The sequence below is a fragment of the Falco naumanni genome, chromosome 13 (genome assembly GCF_017639655.2).
Source record: "Falco naumanni isolate bFalNau1 chromosome 13, bFalNau1.pat, whole genome shotgun sequence".
Classification (NCBI taxonomy): Eukaryota; Metazoa; Chordata; class Aves; order Falconiformes; family Falconidae; genus Falco; species Falco naumanni.
In genome coordinates, this window is record NC_054066.1 from 28646078 (window position 1) to 28663920 (window position 17843).

A 17843-nucleotide genomic window follows, 5' to 3' on the forward strand; every position below is an offset into this window, starting at 1 on the left:
GCCAGATTATGCCTCCAGTTTTAAACCTCAGACACCACAGAATGCTTCAAAGTAAGCACAGCACACAGAAGAAGTGGAAAGCTTCTCATTTACCTTGTTCACACAAAGATAGCAGAAGCTGCTCAGTTTATGAGTGTCATGCGTGTTTATTCAAAGAAGGTTTTTCTTTTGTATTTCAACAATCCCCAATCAGCTGATCCAAAACTCATAACACTAATCCCTTACTGCATGGTAAATTTCAATACATCCAAGTAAACACAGGGATTTCAGAGTATTATAAGAGTTCAATTTGGAACAAAGAGGGGGTTTTCAACCTTAACTAGAGCAGAGCAAAAGCTCCACTGTAACCTAATTCTTGGACAGTTTAGTCCACCGACTGTGGAACGAATACCGTCGAGAAAGCTAGTTCGAATTTAGATTTAGAAGTGAATGTGAAAACCCAGCAGTTTTCAAGACTATGGAATTTATTTCCCAACTAACAAGTGCTGTGGAGGAGGCGTGTGTGCATGTGTGCATGTAAGAGGAGACATAGAAAGAAATCTGTCCAGAACGAGAAGAATACACAATTTGCCCCAAGAATTCCAATAGACAGCTGCAAGATTAAGTCTTAGTCACAAACTTTTTAGGCTGTATCTACAATACCAGGAAATGTTCTCAATTTCAGTGAATGACTTAAGTTAAAACAACAGAGTAGACAGAAGTCTTCCACATATGTGAAGCGAAATGGTTCAGCTAGAACAGTTTAATAAGGGCAAAATGAAGCAATCACCCCCAGAGGACTTGGCAGTGAAATGATTACCAAAAGCAAATAATAGATGCCGTTTCAGTGCTTAACAAACGCCCTTTTAGAGAAGCAAACAAAAAACAAATGGTTGGTAAGTAGGCAGGAAAATTAATGCCTGCAAGGTCAGCCAAGTTTATGCTTTAGCTTTGGATGTAGGTTCACAATGTAGTTGCATACAGAAAATAAAAGGTATTTTCATATGAGTGGGATCATTCCTCTGGCAGCGATACAATTTAAACTAAAACCCATGTAGCACTAGCATGTAGATAATAAACTGAAAAAGATGCAAGAGACTGCACAGCTGCTTCAACTCCATAGTAAAACACCAAATCCAGGGTAAACACTGACACAGGGCCGAAGGCACAATGTCCTTTTTAGACTAACTTAAAAAGAGGAAAACATACACACTCCAAGTATAACAGAATATACATCACTGGTACTACTGAAAAAACATGTGCAAGCATCTGGAGACAACATCAAAGAAATGAGTCCAGCTCTCTTTCAGAAAAGGGGTTTCATTGCTGCCTTACTTTCTATAACTGGTTGAAATAAACAATTTTAAAATTATCAGGTATCTCCTAAATGCATCTGTGAAGATTTACTCTGACAAACTAACGTTACAAAAGCAAAGAACAGAGAGGGTGTATCAAAGTCCATGTTGAGAACATTTGTTTTGTTATAGAGGTATTAAGGGTGTGCACTGTAATTCCACACAGCACACAATGTTCTACATTACTTTTATGAACATGAATTGTAAAACAACACAGAGATCAGCTATAATCACCACCGAGGTGACATGTATTTTAATCACAAATATTATTTTCTGTGGGACTCAAAGGATTCTTGCCAGTCAGTTATTTCATTTTGATACAACTGTTACTGTTGGAATGTGATAATGATCACTATTCAGAAAAAAACCACATTTCTGTCTGAGGGGTTTTAAGAATTCTTCTATTAAACAAGATGCCAGCTACCACAGTAACTAACAACACAGCAATTCACTTAGCCATAAGTAATACTGGGATGTCCTAATATTAATACTGGTCCTATTTGGTCTGGTCTATGTATTAATCTCAGGGGAGTTTTTTCCACCAGTTTTGCGAGCTAAAAACCCGTTATGAAGAGCCTTTGAACTAGGTTAGAAGGACTGTACAAACCATCAAGCTGTAAGAGCTCGTAATCTTTTCAGCAGAGCTACGCCAAGAAAGAACTGCAGCTCAAAGTGATACAGAATATTCAATACAGTTGAGAAGCCTTACTCACAGAAACAGTCTGTGTTCCCAAGGGTCTAGGCAGGCATAGCTGGGCAAGTGTAATCACAGTCTGACAAAAAGGTCACTTCACGCAACATGAAGAAATGCAGTAGATGCTGTTTGAAAGAACTGCTACACAAGTTTAATTAATATATTGATTTGATGGAATGCATAAATAAAAAGATGGAGAGAGAAATAAACAGGTGTTCAGAAAGTTACTAACAAATGACCAATAATAATCAAGATGTTCAAGACTGCTGGCTACACAAGCATAGCTACATAACCTCTGGCATCCACCTTAGGAATGCCCAACTCCTCCCACCCCACACGCAGTCCAGGCACCACTTACACTCCAGGTACTTGTGCACCGACCTGCTAGAGACACAGAGGAGAAAAGGAACCATTATCTGGTCAGAACACCTCTGTATCACTGCGTTGCTCTTTGCTACCGGAGCTACAAAGAGTCGCAGCTCTTCAGTCCTAGGGCACCTATTCCTGGCACTGTTACGGTGACAGAAAGAGCCACCACAACAGCTTTCTGGTTCTGTTCTTGACCCACCTGAAGTTGCTCCCTGTCTGTGCTGTCTGCCAGGAATTTCCACTTCTGCACATTAAGGATTCTTTTAGCATTTCAGGACCTAAAGGAAGAGATGGCACAAATTAACCAACCGAAAAAAACCCTAGTAATAAGTTATAGACTCATTAGGGTTTTGTTTTCTTTTTGTGTAAGACAGTCATATTAATGAAAACCATTCTTATCCCTTGGGACATTAAAATTCATATTAGCACAGAAGATGACAAATAAAACTTTGCTAAAGAGCAGACTTATTTACTGTTAATCACCTGCCTTGGAGATTCTACTTTGCAATCTGACACAGATGTGTTTTGGAGTCTATGCTTTACATAGATATGTGGCAACAATAAAACACACAAAACAAATCCTGCTGGGAAATGTATTTCCAGAATATTTATCACTGCTGCTGTGTTTTAGAAAGAAATCTGGTAAGAACCATACTTCACGAATTACAAAGATAACAGCATTAACTTTTCTATTATGAGAACTTTTGCTTTTGATTCACAGAGCCATTGTTCCTCTGGTTTTGATGCCTTATGTTCCCAACAGCTTCTGAATGAGGATTCAGACAAGACAGTCAGCACAATGCAGATTTAGGCATTTAAACAAAAACTTGAATTGTTTTGACAGAAATTGGTGGCCCAACCAACTATGATATACTTAAAGTGAGTATGAAGCTTCAGTGACAGTTTCGTTGTATGCAGTGTTCTGCTTAAAGCTACAGTTTGCCAGTGCCAGGATTTTTAAAAAAGCAAAGTGCTCATTGTTTTTTCAAGAAAATCTTTCATCATTCCACTGCCAAAAGCAATGTCATACTTCATCTTAATGGACAGACAGATGGTCACCAGGCAGATTTTGTTCCAGAACGATACCATCCTTCTCATGTAAATCCAAACCAAGACCAAAAAGTTAATTACATTGCACAACACACAACAAATTTATCCAGATAAGCAGAGGGAAGAAATCTATAAAAGAACAGAGTCATGATTGCATCTGAATCTTGAAACAATCTTAATCTTTCCCACGGTTTCCAACTACTTCACACAACTCTAACAATGTTCTTTCGTAAGAAAATTCTTATGATTGATAACACTAATCGAATAGCAGTTACCTACTACGCATTTAGTTTTAACGTGTTTTACAAAGGAACCAAGACTGATCTCCACTCTTGTTGGAGTACCAACCTCAGCACAGATTTCAGAATGCCAACTAACAGGCAAATAGCATTTCCTGCCACTGGAAGCCATAAACTGCTGAAGCCATTTCAGAACAGGTTAATATAACCCAGAGATGCAGGGCATAAGGAACAAAGACATTAAAAGGAAGAGGTATCCATGTGTTTCATGTAGCAGATGCTTGTCAAAAAAGAAGAAATCCGTGAAAGTCAGGCATGCTTGCAAGTTCAGTGAAATACACACAAGCATCTTTAGGTGCTTAAAGACAGCAATCCACTAAAACATTGCTGATGATCTCAATGATTTCCGCAGAGAAAATGATTTTACATTAAAAAAGGCAGAATTCCTTATCACAAAACCCCAGAATTTTTCTACTTTAAGACAGTCACACAAAATATTTAGAAATTGAGAATAAACAGCTTGATAATCAGTTAGGTGTGGGAGTCATCACCAACTGCTGAACAGCATTAAAAGCATCTACGAAGGACAATGCCTAAAGTTAGTATCTAGGCAGAGGACAGCCATATATACCGGTTAACTGCAACTGCAGGGGACACATCACCTGCTGATTACAAATCCCATAGGACACAGGCTTCCCAGCAACTGAATGCTCACACAGGTACATGACCTGTGGCGTTACTCCTGACCACCTGCGTGCTGACACCAGGCGCAGGGTAAACGCCTGACCGGGACCACGGGCCAGTACCACCGCCCGTGTGATGAGGAGCAGGGGGTCGATGAGGGGGCAAGGCCGGGGTCCCCGGCTGTGGCATCTGGAGAGCTGCCCCCCGCCTTCTGTGCACGGGCATGGCTGCTTCTGCTGGTACTCAGCTACTGTGCCTCATCTGATGGGCTGGCGTGTCAGCTACCCCAGCTTGGGAAACCCTGCTGGAGAGGTATTTCCAAGCCATGAAGGAAGGTCTCGCTAGCAGAAGGGTGACTCCCGTAGCTGCCTGTAGATAAGGAGACATTAGTGGTATTGCTCTGCTAGCACACTGTGAATCACGTAAATTCACTCTCAGTTTGGTCTATGGAAATTTATTACAAGGTCCAAAGGCAGAGTCCTACAGCACTTAAATGTTTTCTGAAACTATCCCAATGAATTATGATTTCTGATCACATAAATTTCATTTCATTTCCAGCTAGTATCTCCTCATTGCATGACCTACCTTCTCTCGCAAGCAAAGAATATTACTAACTGGGGGGAAACAAGTGGGAAGAATGACTTTAATGAAAAGTTGAAGAGATACACGCTTTGTTAAATGAAGTTTCCTCAACAATGTTACAAATGCTAAGTGGAAAAGCGCTGTCCCAGGAAACAAGGGGCGCTGCAGGCACCCCAGGCCACGGGGGCCAGCCCCCTGAAGCTGTACCACGCCGCAAGCCCTCCGCACTTTCCAGCAAGACACTAGTTGACCCCCAAAATTTCTAGGGGCTCCCACATGCCAGTAAGACAAACCGCAGGTGGGCCGTTAGCAAAGCTGTGCGGACCGCTCCCCACGGCTTCCCGAGCCGGTGCGTGTGCGGCGGGGAGCCGGGCCGCGCTCCCAAGGGCTGCCAGAGGCGCGGGCAGGGAGCCAGAGCCGCGCCAGCAGCGGGGCCGGCCGGCTCGAGTTAAGGAATCTCCCGAAGAAAACCGTGAGGGGGCCACCGCCGAGGGCCTACAGTGGGTCCGCTCCATGCCCCAGGCCAAACCGACACGGGTCCAGGCACCGCCGGCAGCCCGGCGCCCCCACGGGTACTCACTTGCCTCAGCCACCGGGACCCGCGCCCCTCAGCGCCCGCCGGCCCCCCGGGGCAGCCCCCGGGGCAGCAGGCGGGCTCCGCATCGAGGCGCCCGAGGAGCCGGCGGGACCGAGTCCCACCAACAAGGGGCAGCACCCACGGCTGGCGGGGCAGTAACGGCCGTAACGGAAAAGCCCCGCGCCCCGGAAGTGCTACTGGCCGGGCCGGGCCCGCCCCCGCCCCGCTGGCGGCCTGACCCGGAAGCAGTCGCGGCACGCTGACCGTGGCAGGGCCCGCGTCCCGCTATGGCTCCCAAGGGCGGCCCTGGCGGGCGGCAGCAGTCGGAGGAAGACTTGCTCCTCCAGGACTTCAGCCGCAACCTCTCCGCCAAGTCCTCCGCGCTCTTCTTCGGCAACGCCTTCATCGTGTCCGCCATCCCCATCTGTGAGCGGCGGGGGTCCCGGCGGGGCGGGCGGCAGGCCCTGGTGTGGGGGCCCCGGCGGTGCGGGGGGCGAGCGGCATGCCTCGGGGCGGGGGGCAGGCCCCGGGGCGGGGGGAGCGGCCGGCTCTGAGGGGAGCGGGGACTGCCCGCAGCCCGCTTCGGGCTCCTGGCCCGCTACCGGCTGCGGGTGGTGGTCCCCGGGCTGCTGGGGCTCACCTTGCCCGTTTGGGCCGACTGGCGGGGTGTCCTGGCTGCCACCGTGCCGTGCCGAACGCGGCCCAGCAGGCTGCGTCGCGCCAGCCCGGGGCAGCGGGCACGGGCCGTGCGGCGCCCTGTGGGGGGGGCGAGCCGCTGAGGAGCACTGACGTGTCAGCGCCGGTGAGCCCGGCGGGCGGGCGGCGGCTTCTCACCGAGCCTGGGCCCCTCGACCACAAGCAAAGCAGGTATCTGTGTTCGAAAGCGGTTTTTAACGCAGTTCGAGGAGCCCTCCAAGTGATTTTGCAGGAACTGGTTTCGGTCTGGCAGAACCAGTGCTGAATTGCAGCGCTCATAAGCTCCGTAGGACTCCTGTGGGGGCGCTTTTCTTTGAGAGCGAAACTGCTCAAAATGTCTTTTTTTTTTTTTTTTTTCTTTCTTTTAAGGGCTTTACTGGAGGATATGGCATATGGATCTGGTTCAGTCCGCAGTCCTGTATAGCGTAATGACCCTCATCAGTACCTACCTAGTAGCTTTTGCATATAAGAATGTCAAGTTTGTTCTCAAACACAAGTAAGTTTAGTGGCTCTTTGAAGTAGAAATTATTATTAAATAATTCATCAAAACCAGCATTTCCAACATTTTTTATGAATGTCTGAAATGTTACTACAAAATCTATTTTACACAGAAGTGTCCCCTAATTGGTTTCCTTTACCTCTCTTGTAATTGTGGAATAGACTAGTCTTGTCAGCTAAGAGTACAATGAAATAACAAAAATGCCTTCATTCTCAGCAGGTATTGCCACAAACTGTAGTTGACTAATACTTTTAGTAATTTAATTATTTATTATTGTCCCTTCAATTCAGAAAAACTGTTCAGTGTCTTGCTTAATTTTTGTTCTTCTCTGTAACTACAGCTTCCTATAACCCCAGGGTTGGGATTTCTTTGAATTTTTCAACTCTAACGTAAATGGTGTTTCTTACAGAGTAGCACAGAAAAGAGAAGATGCTGTTTCCAAAGAAGTTACTCGCAAGTTGTCTGAGGCAGACAATAGGAAGATGTCTCGTAAGGAGAAGGATGAAAGGTAATCCTCTCTGTTCTCTTCATTCTCTCCCTTCTTATAATACTGCCTGGTGTCTTTAAGGCTCTAGGTAGGATGTTGGGGACTGTTGCTTTGCCATTGGGTTTTTTTCTGCATTCTGGTAAGTAGAATCACAGAATGATTTGGGTTGCAAGGGACCTTAAAGATGATCTAGTTCCAGCCCGCCTGACATACTGTCAGTTCTTTGTTCTTCCATAAAGCCTTTTTGAGGCGAGTGATCAATGAAAGGTCTCGGACATTGAAACCTTTATCAATAGGTCCTTATAAGGCAGCCTCTCAGTCCTCGAGCCACAAAGCAAAACAACACAACTTACTGTATACAGGCCTTCTGATAACTCCTCTGAAGAGTAAGCATCATGGCTGTCTTCAGAAATCAGAAAAGCTCCTTTTCTTAAGGATGGGCTACTGTGATGTATTTTGCATAGTGGCACGCAGGCTCCTTCAGAATAGCATTTCCATATACTGCTGGGCCACACTGGCAATCACTGGTTGTACTTGTTACCCCTTAATGGCACATGTCAGTGTGCAGATTTCCAACTAAATAGGTCATACTAATATCCAGGCTATACCTGATGAGTGTATTGGGAAGCACTTAGTATTAGATGCTCATTAGGGCTGTACAAGGCATGGGGTAATGACCTGTCAGGTCTTTGGAGCAAAAAGCCTTATCTTCCTTTCTAATTTCTAATTGCAAGGCATGCAGGTGGCACGTTAACAGATACAGGCTCACAAGAAGTGTTACTGAGGAAGGGCTAGGTTTGATGTGCCTGGTAGGAAAACAAGCGTAAGCCATTTAAGTGTACAGGTGCGGAGTATATGCAGGGGTTTGCCTTTAAGTAATGAGTTGACTGGTAGTTCTTGCTGCGCTCCATCTTTTAGAACCTAGCTATAACAAGAGCAGCCATATGTGGTTTAGTACACCCTGGGTGTTAATCGCTTCACAGTGGTGGCTGTGCCAGGATATGCATGGATTTAAATAAGTTTGAAATAACGTCTCAACTTCTTCCTAGAATTCTGTGGAAGAAAAATGAAGTTGCAGACTATGAAGCAACGACTTTTTCCATCTTCTACAACAATACTCTCTTTCTGGTCTTGGTCATCATTGCTTCATTTTTTGTGCTGAAGAACTTCAACCCCACTGTGTATCCTTTACGTCATGCTTGAAACAACTGGAGTCTTACTCCTATTTGTTGTCAATAGTAGCTATGCTTGTCATGTGGGTTATGAGATTACTCTGTTGGTGCCTGCAGTTTGTTGTAGTATCACAGCTTAGAAACACTGTAACGTAAAAATAGAGGTGACAAAAAGAAAAAAGACCCCGTCATCTAAATGTTTAACATCTTGCTTTAAAGATACTGGTTGGGTGATATACAGAAACTCTCAGGGCTTTGCTGTTAACAATTGTAATTGTGGAATGAGGAGGTGGCTTGTGTTCTTACAGGAATGCTGCAGCAGTGGTTAATTGTCAGGTGCTCTTATGCCACAGGATTGTTTAGTTTCAGTAACCTCACAAGCAAAATTGTTACTTAAGCAAATAAGTACTGCCAGTCAGGGCCACGTATGTTAATTAAAGATCTTCTGTATTTAAGCATATTTATAAACACTTTTTTAAGAGAACAGGGTAAACTTTAGGCGTGTCTTAATTTTGAGGTGAAGTACAATGTCAGCGTCCTGCTAACAGCCTTGATTGTAAGCTGTATTTCAAGTGATGATGTTGCAATTTCAAAACTCGTAGACAAAGACCATTTCAATTGCTTGTTTTTCATAAAACTTGTACTAAGTGTTCTATGCAAAAGAAGTGGTGCTTTACAAGTATATGTCCTTAACCTTTTCCCTACAGAAACTACATTCTTTCTATAAGTGCTTCATCTGGACTGATTGCTCTGCTATCTACAGGTTCCAAGTAGATAAAACCCCACAGTAGTTCATTTCTGTGAGAGGGTTCAACTATCATACAAAAGCTTAAGGGTGGAATAGGAATACATTTTTTGTTTATAATGTGACTGCTTGAGGGTATGGGGGGAGGGTTTGAATCCAAAAGGAATTATATTTACTCTTGGGATCTTTACATGATATTATTCAATAACAGAATTGATGATTTTTTTTACTTACCTAGCAAGGAAACGGCGTGTGAGCAGTTACCAAACATAACCTTTCCAAAGCACCACCAAAAGTAGGTGTGATGGTACTACAAACTACTAGGCGAGTACAGCGTAGTGGGCTGCTATACAGCAGGCCAAATAGTTACACTTATTAAACCCCCTAACAGACTTCCCCTCTGAGTTTGGGGACTGTTACAAGAGCCAAACTCACTGGTGATGAAAAGTGACAATCCACCATTTATCATTGTAACTTGAAAAGTTTTAATAAAAAGGAGGCGCTTTTTTGTCATTTGATTCCTTGTATTTCCATTCCTAATTTTTAAAAATCCCTGGTATGTTCATGGGCAAGCAGTGTGTGTAGGTTTGTCAAATCTTTCTGCCTCTAGGAGAGAGGATTCTTCTACAAGTTAGTGTACATACTGTATGTGTTGGAAATACTCCTCATTTTTAGGTAACTTGGAGTCAGGACAAATCTTAAACTTCCTAAAAAAATACTTCTGAAGTGGTTTGATACTTTCTGGTCCCGTCGTCGTCTCCCCCCTCCTTCATCTCTAAAGTCATACATAAATATAAAACAGTGCCAGTTTGCGTGGCACAACTTAATAAAAATGCTTTAGCTAGCTCTTTATGATGGGTTTATCAGATAATCCTTTTTTTCATGCTGTTGGTGAAGCCGCTCTTAAGTTAAATGCTAAACTCTGCTACTGTTAATGGAATTCTATTGTAAAAGTTACAGATACTGCCATTACAGACTTGGAATCCTAAGCAGGGAAGAAAGAGAAAGCTTATAATCAGATTTAATGTAACAATGACTTTGCTGATCTTAACTTCAATGAGATTTGTATTTATGTAAAATAGAGTAAAAATGAAGATTCTGGAGTGCAGGAGACAGTGTATCTGGCCTGCCTTAGAGTATGCAGAGTTTGTGATTTCTCTAGTTCTGACAAACGCAACCAGGGCAGTCTCACAAAACTATTACCTAATGACCCAGTGCCTGCTGACTATTAATACTCAGCATCCTTTGGGATTGGGGGTTGGATGGGGGTCTTCAATCTCAACTCTCCACTGCTTGAGTTACTTCTACTTTGCTTCCCAGTACAGATAGTACTCTTCATGTGCTTACATCATGAAAATTCCAGTGGTTGTGGTGCACTTTAGAGGTGCCATTGAAATTACTTTTCTGGTCGGTCATTCAACACTCCAGATAAACTTTGTGGTTTTCCCTCAAAATATGTAGAATTTTCTTTTATCGCTTCTGCCTCCTTATTTGCTACTGAAAGGAGACTTCCCATAGTGCTGGTGCCTGCTTTGCATAATTTTACTTTCCTTGGCCTATCACTTATTGTAAAGGATATAATTTGTATATATTTTAGTCTGTTTAGCATATGTAAAACAGATTTCTAACAGACCTATGAACAGTCGGAATCAAACATGAAGCAAGGTTGGCTGCTCTGTAAGCAACAAGACTTGAATGTTGCTGTTTTGCTGTCACGGGTGATTTGCTTTTGAGGTTTTTCTGGAGGGTTGTGTTTGTTTTTTCCCTTGCAATTCCCACTGCAAGTTCCACCCACTTTCTATGGTAATAATGCCAAAAGTTAGCCTAAGGATGGGCTACTGCTGGGCATCCCATTGCCCTCAGAGCATTAGGCAAGCTGACTTAAGCTTTTGCTCTAAGTAAGGGCAAATGCCATCTCATTTTCAATTTTTTTTTAAAAAAAGAACATTGGGAATTGATGTATTTTTAATACGTTGTTGGATTCCCATGAGTGTGAGAAGGGGGAGAGAGAACATTAAATTGTACTGTTGGTCATGTTGGTCACATTCTGTTAACTTCAGGCCAAAATGTTACATTCACCTGATGTCTGCCTCAAGAGACTTAACATCTAGAAGTACCTTCTCCAAGACGCGCAGCCAGCCCAGCCCTTCGCTCCCCGGCTGTACCTGCTCCTCTGGCCCGAGGTCATTGTCCGTTGCCTGACCCAGGTAGCGCTGAAGATTAGCGTGTCCCTGTGGAATGATACACACCCATTTTCAACGTAAACCATTGCTGTTTCAAAATCAGTCTTGCCATTAGTAACAGGTCTCTTAAGTATAAAATTAGATGCACAAAATGCTTTTATTGTGTCCAAGCAGAAGTCGAAGTCAGACTGCATTTCTGGATATACAGTAGCTAAGTTCATTTACACATACCGTAGCTCATGGGATTAAATACAGGAGAAGACAACTCAAGTATTAGTATCTGTTCACATGGCTCATGTGAACACTGTGCACACTCTGCAGATACCCTGGATTTAAGGGGACTAGAATACAAGGGTCCTACAAATACTGTACATAGTTGTACCCCCCTAGGAAATAGTGCCCGAAGTACGCGATTCAATACGAGTGAGAAACAGCTACGGAAATCATAGATGTGTTTTACAAAGCAAACTCATGGTGAACTATGACACGGGTCTTAAGATGGGCAAATCAATATATAAATGCTTACTATCGACTCCTGTAGAGGGATGAAATGCTCACAAAAAACTACCTGATTAAAATGTGTCTTAAAAATACTATGCATTTACTTATGCCCGATTCCAGAACAAGTTAAAGCAAATGTAGCCTTCCACCAAATTACGTACCTGATTTTCTTTCTGGTATTTTTCAGCAGCCATATATTATATATGTATTTATAAGTATCTATATCCTTAAAAGCTCATGAATATTGAAATTTGCAATAGCTCTGTCTACAAGCAGGCAGAAGTAGAGGCAGGTTTCTATAGATGCAAAACCCAATATTTTATCATGGCTTTCATGGTTTAAGGTTAACTTAACATTAGAATTTGCAAACAGCTGTTGTTTTTATTAACCTGGCATGCGAGGTTGGGTTTTCTACCTGTGCTCTTCTGTCTTGTACTCAGAAATATGTCCTATGAGCACTCCACAGCTGAAGTAATTGTATAGTTAGGAGCTGAGCTATCTAATTTCTAACTAATTCTCCGTATTACATCCTTTATTCAACTACAAACAAAATCTAAAGCTTGTATTCAGCATAAAAAAGAGAACAGAAAATCTGAGCTTGCCCCTTCTATCTGTTAACCTGAAGAAACTTTATAGTTGAGATTTCCCAAATATGGTTTTATTAAAACCTTAAATTGTGTCTGGCTTTTCTTCATTGAAAAAATAGATCTGTACATCCTTCTTTAATTACCAAGTACCTGAAGGTTATAAATTATTTTTTGCTTTACAAGTGTTTTTCACAGCACAAGCATGAGGTGCTAAGAGTAAAGTAAAAAATGAATTCAGTTGAAGTTAAGAAAATACAAGATCATTCTTGGTTAGAAGAGAGATAACTGTGCTTTTAAATTTCACTGCAGATTAGTAGCAACAGCACACATCTCAAAGGATCCAGTGACAGTAGACACCAAGCAGCAAGCTGCTGAATGATTCTCATGACCGGATATTAATTCGGGGCTGTACTTCTGTACAGAGCACTTTTTAAACCATGCAGTCCAGGTAATTCATGCATTGCATTATGATCTGTAGTCCTTCTTGCTGTAGGGCTTATTTCCCAGAATATTATCTATTTCGTTTACAATATGGGATGTCATCTTTGGAAGGACCTGGGGATAGAAGAAAACTGATGTTTAACCAAGCTTCCATTAAAGGTTTTTCCAAATCTAAATCTAAATTTTATCAAACAACATTTCCTCTGGGTTTTTAGACATCCATCTAATACCTTTCTGCCTTAAAGGAAAAATGGCTGCAGTATCTTTACCCAGTGAGAGAATCACAGAAGTACTCCAAAACTTCACATGCACGGTGTTGCTCAGCTGCAGTGGAAAGCAAGCTGGTGGCAAGAGCACCACGGGAAGCTCTTATTATGAAAAGCAACAGAGAATAATTAAGGTGGGTGCAAGTGACACGTGCCCCACAGAAGACTTAGCACAGAATATATCACAACATGCCCTGCAATTCGGTCTGTTGCTTTTTCAGGTACATTAAACCTGCTGGTGCCACCCTTTTGTTACTGGATACAGCTGTAACTACTGCAAATGGTGCCAAGTCATGGGGATACACCATAGGTTTGTGTAATTAATGTGCATAACTAGAACTGGAAGACACCTGAAACAAGATACAAAGTATTAAAACTATATTAAAAGAAGTAGGGTGCTGGTACCAAGGCATGCTGGTGTTACCCGCACAGGGAGCTGAACAGTAGCCCACCACTGGGCTGAGGTGCCACCACCACCTGCACTTGCCTGTATGGCTCCAAGGTTCTCTATCAGCTGCTCTGGGTTGGAAGATCCCAGAAGGACGGAGCTCACCCCTTCATTTCTCAGGCACCATGCTGGGAATAAAGTCACAAGTTGGTCAGGAGCATAGGCTTTGTGACATGGCATTACTCCAGATCCTAATGCTTGTCAGAGCTTCTGTCTGACAGAGCCGAGTAACTGCCGGCTTCCACCAGTGAAGGGACCATTCGGAGAAACAGGGAGGTCAGAGCTGGAGCCCCAAGGATGGCCCAAGATACACTAGACCTCTTGTCAATCAAAGCCTGGTGATGATGATGCTGGAAACAATCTTATTTCAAGTAATTTTTAAATCTACCACTTAAAAATTTTTGTAAAAGAATGTTATTGTGTGAGGCTAGCGGACCGAGGGTAACCTCAAAAACAATACACAGCATTTTAATATCCTACAGTGTGTTTTGTTCTTTTACTGTGTTCCTTGAAACGCGTTGGTGCCCTGGGTTTGGGTTAGCCTTCTCCTAATGAGCTGTTGCTTTGTCCACCTTCAGTCTTTCCTTCTTGCATTTTGTTCCATAAGCCCTGATAGCAAATAATCATTTAAGCATTTTAAATAATAAACAGATCTATAGATACTGGCAAAGATAAAGCCATCCTTGCTCCTATTTGAAAGGCGACACACCTTTGCCTGTGCCACATTCACCTAACCATCCCGATACTTAACAGATGTCAGGAGCACTTACAGAGCTCCCCTGGCTGTAGGGGTCTGCATAGGATCTCGCCTGCACTCTGCTCTCACCAGCCCGTAAGGCACCAACTTTCTGCCAGCATTGCAGAGTATTTCCCTTCGCACTACGGGAACACGAGCTGGGTCCAGTGCTGGTGACAGCAGTGACAGTCGTCGCCCGCCCTGTCACCTACCGACAGCCAGCTGGGGCAGTGTGCACCCGAGGCGCTCGGCGATGGGCGACAGGTCCTTCAGCTTCCCCTGCTGCTTCCTGCCTTCCTCGCTGATGATTTTCTCTTTCAGCCACTGGTAGCACTGGAGGTGAATTACATTGCAATCGACTGTTAGCTTTAATCTTCCAAAATGGAAAGTTTAAGGCAATTACAAACAGCTCTTAAAAAGCCATATCCAACCCAGGAGGTGATGGAAGCTAAATAACACGATGCTTTGCTACCCGAAGCAATTACAACAGGACCAGGACGTCTCTGGTGGGAGCCTGTCTGTCTCTCTCTGGCTTTACGCCACTGGTGGATTCAGTCCGGAAGCAGGAACCTCCTCAGTTTTATTTTTGGACCACTGAATCCCATCGTAGAGTGGGAAAAAGTGAAATACTAGTCAAGTTGAGAAGATTTTGACACAGACCCCCTCCCCCCAAAATGGTGAAAGAACATCTGACCTTGCTCAAGATTTATTATTACCATTCAAGATTAGAAAATTAATTAAATGAAGCTGAGATTTCCATTCTCCCAGCTCCAGAATGGAGACTTGATTCTGCTTCACTCTCATCAATTTAGTTTGGATCCCTCTCTGTGATGCTACCTTCTTAGCTAGCTTTTACTAAATGTTAATAATACATTTATTTTGGAAAAAAATCCCAAATGCAATGAAATACCACATTTGAAAATGCTGCCTTTTGTAAGTAAGTCAGTGTAGACTGCATCTTTCCTTTAAAAAGCACCAAGCTGAACAAAAACCAGCACAGGGATGTGCGTCAGTCTGCTGGCACTTGTCAGGCAGCACTGGCTTTTGCCCATCAGCTGATACAGAGGCTCAAATACCATTTTTTTCAAATCTGTGACATTCTAGTGGTCTGCTGTTTTTCAAACTGTTGAATAATACACCTGCCATGGGCATGTATAGGAGGAGACCCCATAACCCCCAATAAGAATAAAATCAGGATAATCGTTGGAGCAACTGAGTGCTGTGGTGATGATGCTGCAATGCTAAAACCTGTTAGAGAGGGCTGCTGCCCTGCCTGGCAAAGGGCAGGACCACAGAGGACCCACAAGTTTTGTGGGGTGCTGGGGGCCTGCCCTGCTGCAGGGCTCCCTGGAGGGATGCTGCGGGGCTGAGCTCCCACCGTGGCTCGCCCCCACGCACTCGCTGCCTGGTGGGTTGGTGCCCAGGGACATGTGGGCAGAAAAGCGATGTCCAAGCCTGTTTTACCCACTCTGTGTGGTTAAGAGGGTTTGAAGTCACAGCAGCTGCATCGATTCACAACAGCTGGGAGCATCATGGACAACAGAACTGCTGGGCTTGTGTCCTCTCGCTGATGATGTCCGGTCAATGTAAGGGTGGTGACAACATACTTTTGCAGACCCCCCCCGCCTGGCTCCAGTCACGTGCTGCCCCACAACCAGCTCGCAGCCATCAGCTCACAGTGATGGGAACGCGAGCGTCTTTATAACCCAGATTCTCCCGTACTTTGGAGTACGGTTGCCAGAGAAACTGAGCGGATCTATCAATACAGCAGCACACAGGCCAGCCTTTGCATGAGGGATCTGTTTTCCCTTTGTTATTTTCCTGCCCTCACAGAAGCAGCACATTTACTTTTCTCAAACGTGCAACAAGAATATACCTTTAGTGCAGCCCTTGAGCTTTCAGGGACACCGTTGCCATATTTCCCTGAGATGATCCCACAGGCCAGTGGAGACCAAGTCATTGCCCCGACTCCTGCAGAGAAAACAGAGAAGGAGGCTTTAGGAGACTGCAGGAAATCAGAGTTGTATCAAAAATAGGACTTTCAGTTAAAAAAATACAAGCAAAACAATTGCTGATTGCTTCCATTGCTGCTGGCAGTGACACCTGGTCAGTGCCTCCCAGGAAGATGCTGCTGGTGCCCTGATGAATACACCGATCAGCGTATTCATCCAAAACCTCACTGTGAGAGCCCCAGCCCCACCCTGGCTCCTGCTGCAGCAAAGGACCCACACTCCTGACCCCTGACCAGGTATCTCCTACGCCCGCTCTGCCTGGCACCCTCATGTCCTCCTCATCCTGGCTCTGCTTGGCAGGGGCACCAGCTCCCGGCCACCCCCCAGCACAGCCCCCAGCACAGCTGTGCCGGGCACCATGGCCGGAGACCCCCCAGGAGGCATCAGGGTCCTCCGATGTGGGACAGAGGTGGCACCTCCGGGGCTGCAGGAGGCTTGAAGAGTAAGAAGCAGCCATGGAATTAACACCTATTTCTATCAGAGGCACAGTAAGCCGGTTTTTCTTTAGAGTCATTAGATAGATGCGCGTCTGTCCCCTCCAGACCCAGGGAAGGAGAGTGCTGTTCCCATCTAGAGCCTCAGATCAGCCCGTGCTCTGTTTCCTTCTGCAAATGGAATAGCCGGCAGGCACAGCAGTCTCAGACTCACCGATTTTGTGATATAATTCCGGCAGCTGAACCTCCACTTTCTCTCTTTGGAAAAGATGGTATTCAGCTTGTTCACACACAGGTGGTATCATGTTAAACTGCCTGGCTACGGAGTAGGCTTCCTGCAGAAAAGAAGTCAGTAGATAAACGACTAGGTTAAGGAAAAGCATCTTGTAGGATAGAACCTACCAGCCAGGGCTCCTTGAGCGTACAGGAGACGACGAACCCAAGCTTCACTCTGCCTTCGCAAGGGCTATCCCTTAGCACGTCCCCACGCACACCGCCGGGCCAAGGCAGAGATGCAGCCACATTGCTGGCTGTGCTGCTCCCCCGCTGCCCCCGCGCCCACCACAGCAGGACATGTGCCCACCCCCTGCCGCTGCCAGCCCCAAGCTGCTGCGCCGGCTCAGCAGCGAGCCGAACAACTGCCCGGCTGCGACGGTGGGTGCTGAGATTGTTTATCCTGTTTTGACCCCGCTGCAAGAAGCAGGGACTGGCAGAACGCTCCTGGCATCTCTCAGGACTGTAGAACAGTTTGGGTGGGAAGGACCCAAGGTCACCAAGCCCAACCCCTGGCAGTGAGCAGGGACATCTCCAGCCAGAGCAGCCCGCTCAGAGCCCCGTCCAGCCTGGCCTTGAACGTTTCCAGGGATGAGGCAGCCACCACTTCTCCGAGCAACAACAAATGCTTCTGAGGAAGCGTTAAGGACAAGCTGTCTGGGTGCTGGTTCCCCAGCCTAGGGTTTCTGAGGTAAAGCCAACGAGGAGGTCCCTACGGCCAGGCAGGGGTATTTCCCATCTGCACCTCTGGACACAACATGTTCAGAGCGGTGCCGCCCGTGGGGGCTTCTCCCCTGCACAGGGACCCTTCCCACCGCGGCAGCAGCCCCGATG

At 45.1% G+C, this 17843-nt stretch overlaps 3 protein-coding genes across 8 annotated transcripts in view; 1 reads left to right on the forward strand and 2 right to left on the reverse strand.

Annotated features, from left to right (window-relative positions):
- LOC121097112 (TCDD inducible poly(ADP-ribose) polymerase) overlaps nucleotides 1-5711 on the reverse strand; it is a 39900-nt gene extending 34189 nt beyond the window's left edge. For all 4 annotated transcript variants that reach the window (XM_040613873.1, XM_040613868.1, XM_040613870.1 and 1 more), the window contains exons 1-2: nucleotides 5533-5711; nucleotides 2597-2675 (exon numbers count right to left, since the gene is read on the reverse strand). The gene's annotated coding sequence lies outside the window, so the exon portion shown is untranslated. The remainder of the gene's footprint in view (nucleotides 1-2596; nucleotides 2676-5532) is intronic.
- Nucleotides 5712-5763: 52 nt separating this feature from the next.
- Nucleotides 5764-9646, forward strand: SSR3 (signal sequence receptor subunit 3). Its single transcript, XM_040613877.1, has 5 exons — nucleotides 5764-5955; nucleotides 6595-6721; nucleotides 7134-7232; nucleotides 8261-8392; nucleotides 9091-9646. Exons 1-5 carry the CDS (start codon nucleotides 5817-5819, stop codon nucleotides 9155-9157), a joined length of 564 nt encoding a protein of 187 aa, XP_040469811.1. The 5' UTR covers nucleotides 5764-5816; the 3' UTR covers nucleotides 9158-9646.
- Nucleotides 9647-12448: 2802 nt separating this feature from the next.
- KCNAB1 (potassium voltage-gated channel subfamily A member regulatory beta subunit 1) overlaps nucleotides 12449-17843 on the reverse strand; it is a 72483-nt gene continuing 67088 nt past the window's right edge. For all 3 annotated transcript variants that reach the window (XM_040613874.1, XM_040613876.1, XM_040613875.1), the window contains exons 10-14: nucleotides 16951-17071; nucleotides 16167-16261; nucleotides 14503-14623; nucleotides 13594-13682; nucleotides 12449-12954 (exon numbers count right to left, since the gene is read on the reverse strand). In XM_040613874.1, coding sequence (XP_040469808.1) covers nucleotides 12865-12954; nucleotides 13594-13682; nucleotides 14503-14623; nucleotides 16167-16261; nucleotides 16951-17071 — 516 coding nt within the window. In that variant the 3' untranslated portion in view covers nucleotides 12449-12864. The remainder of the gene's footprint in view (nucleotides 12955-13593; nucleotides 13683-14502; nucleotides 14624-16166; nucleotides 16262-16950; nucleotides 17072-17843) is intronic.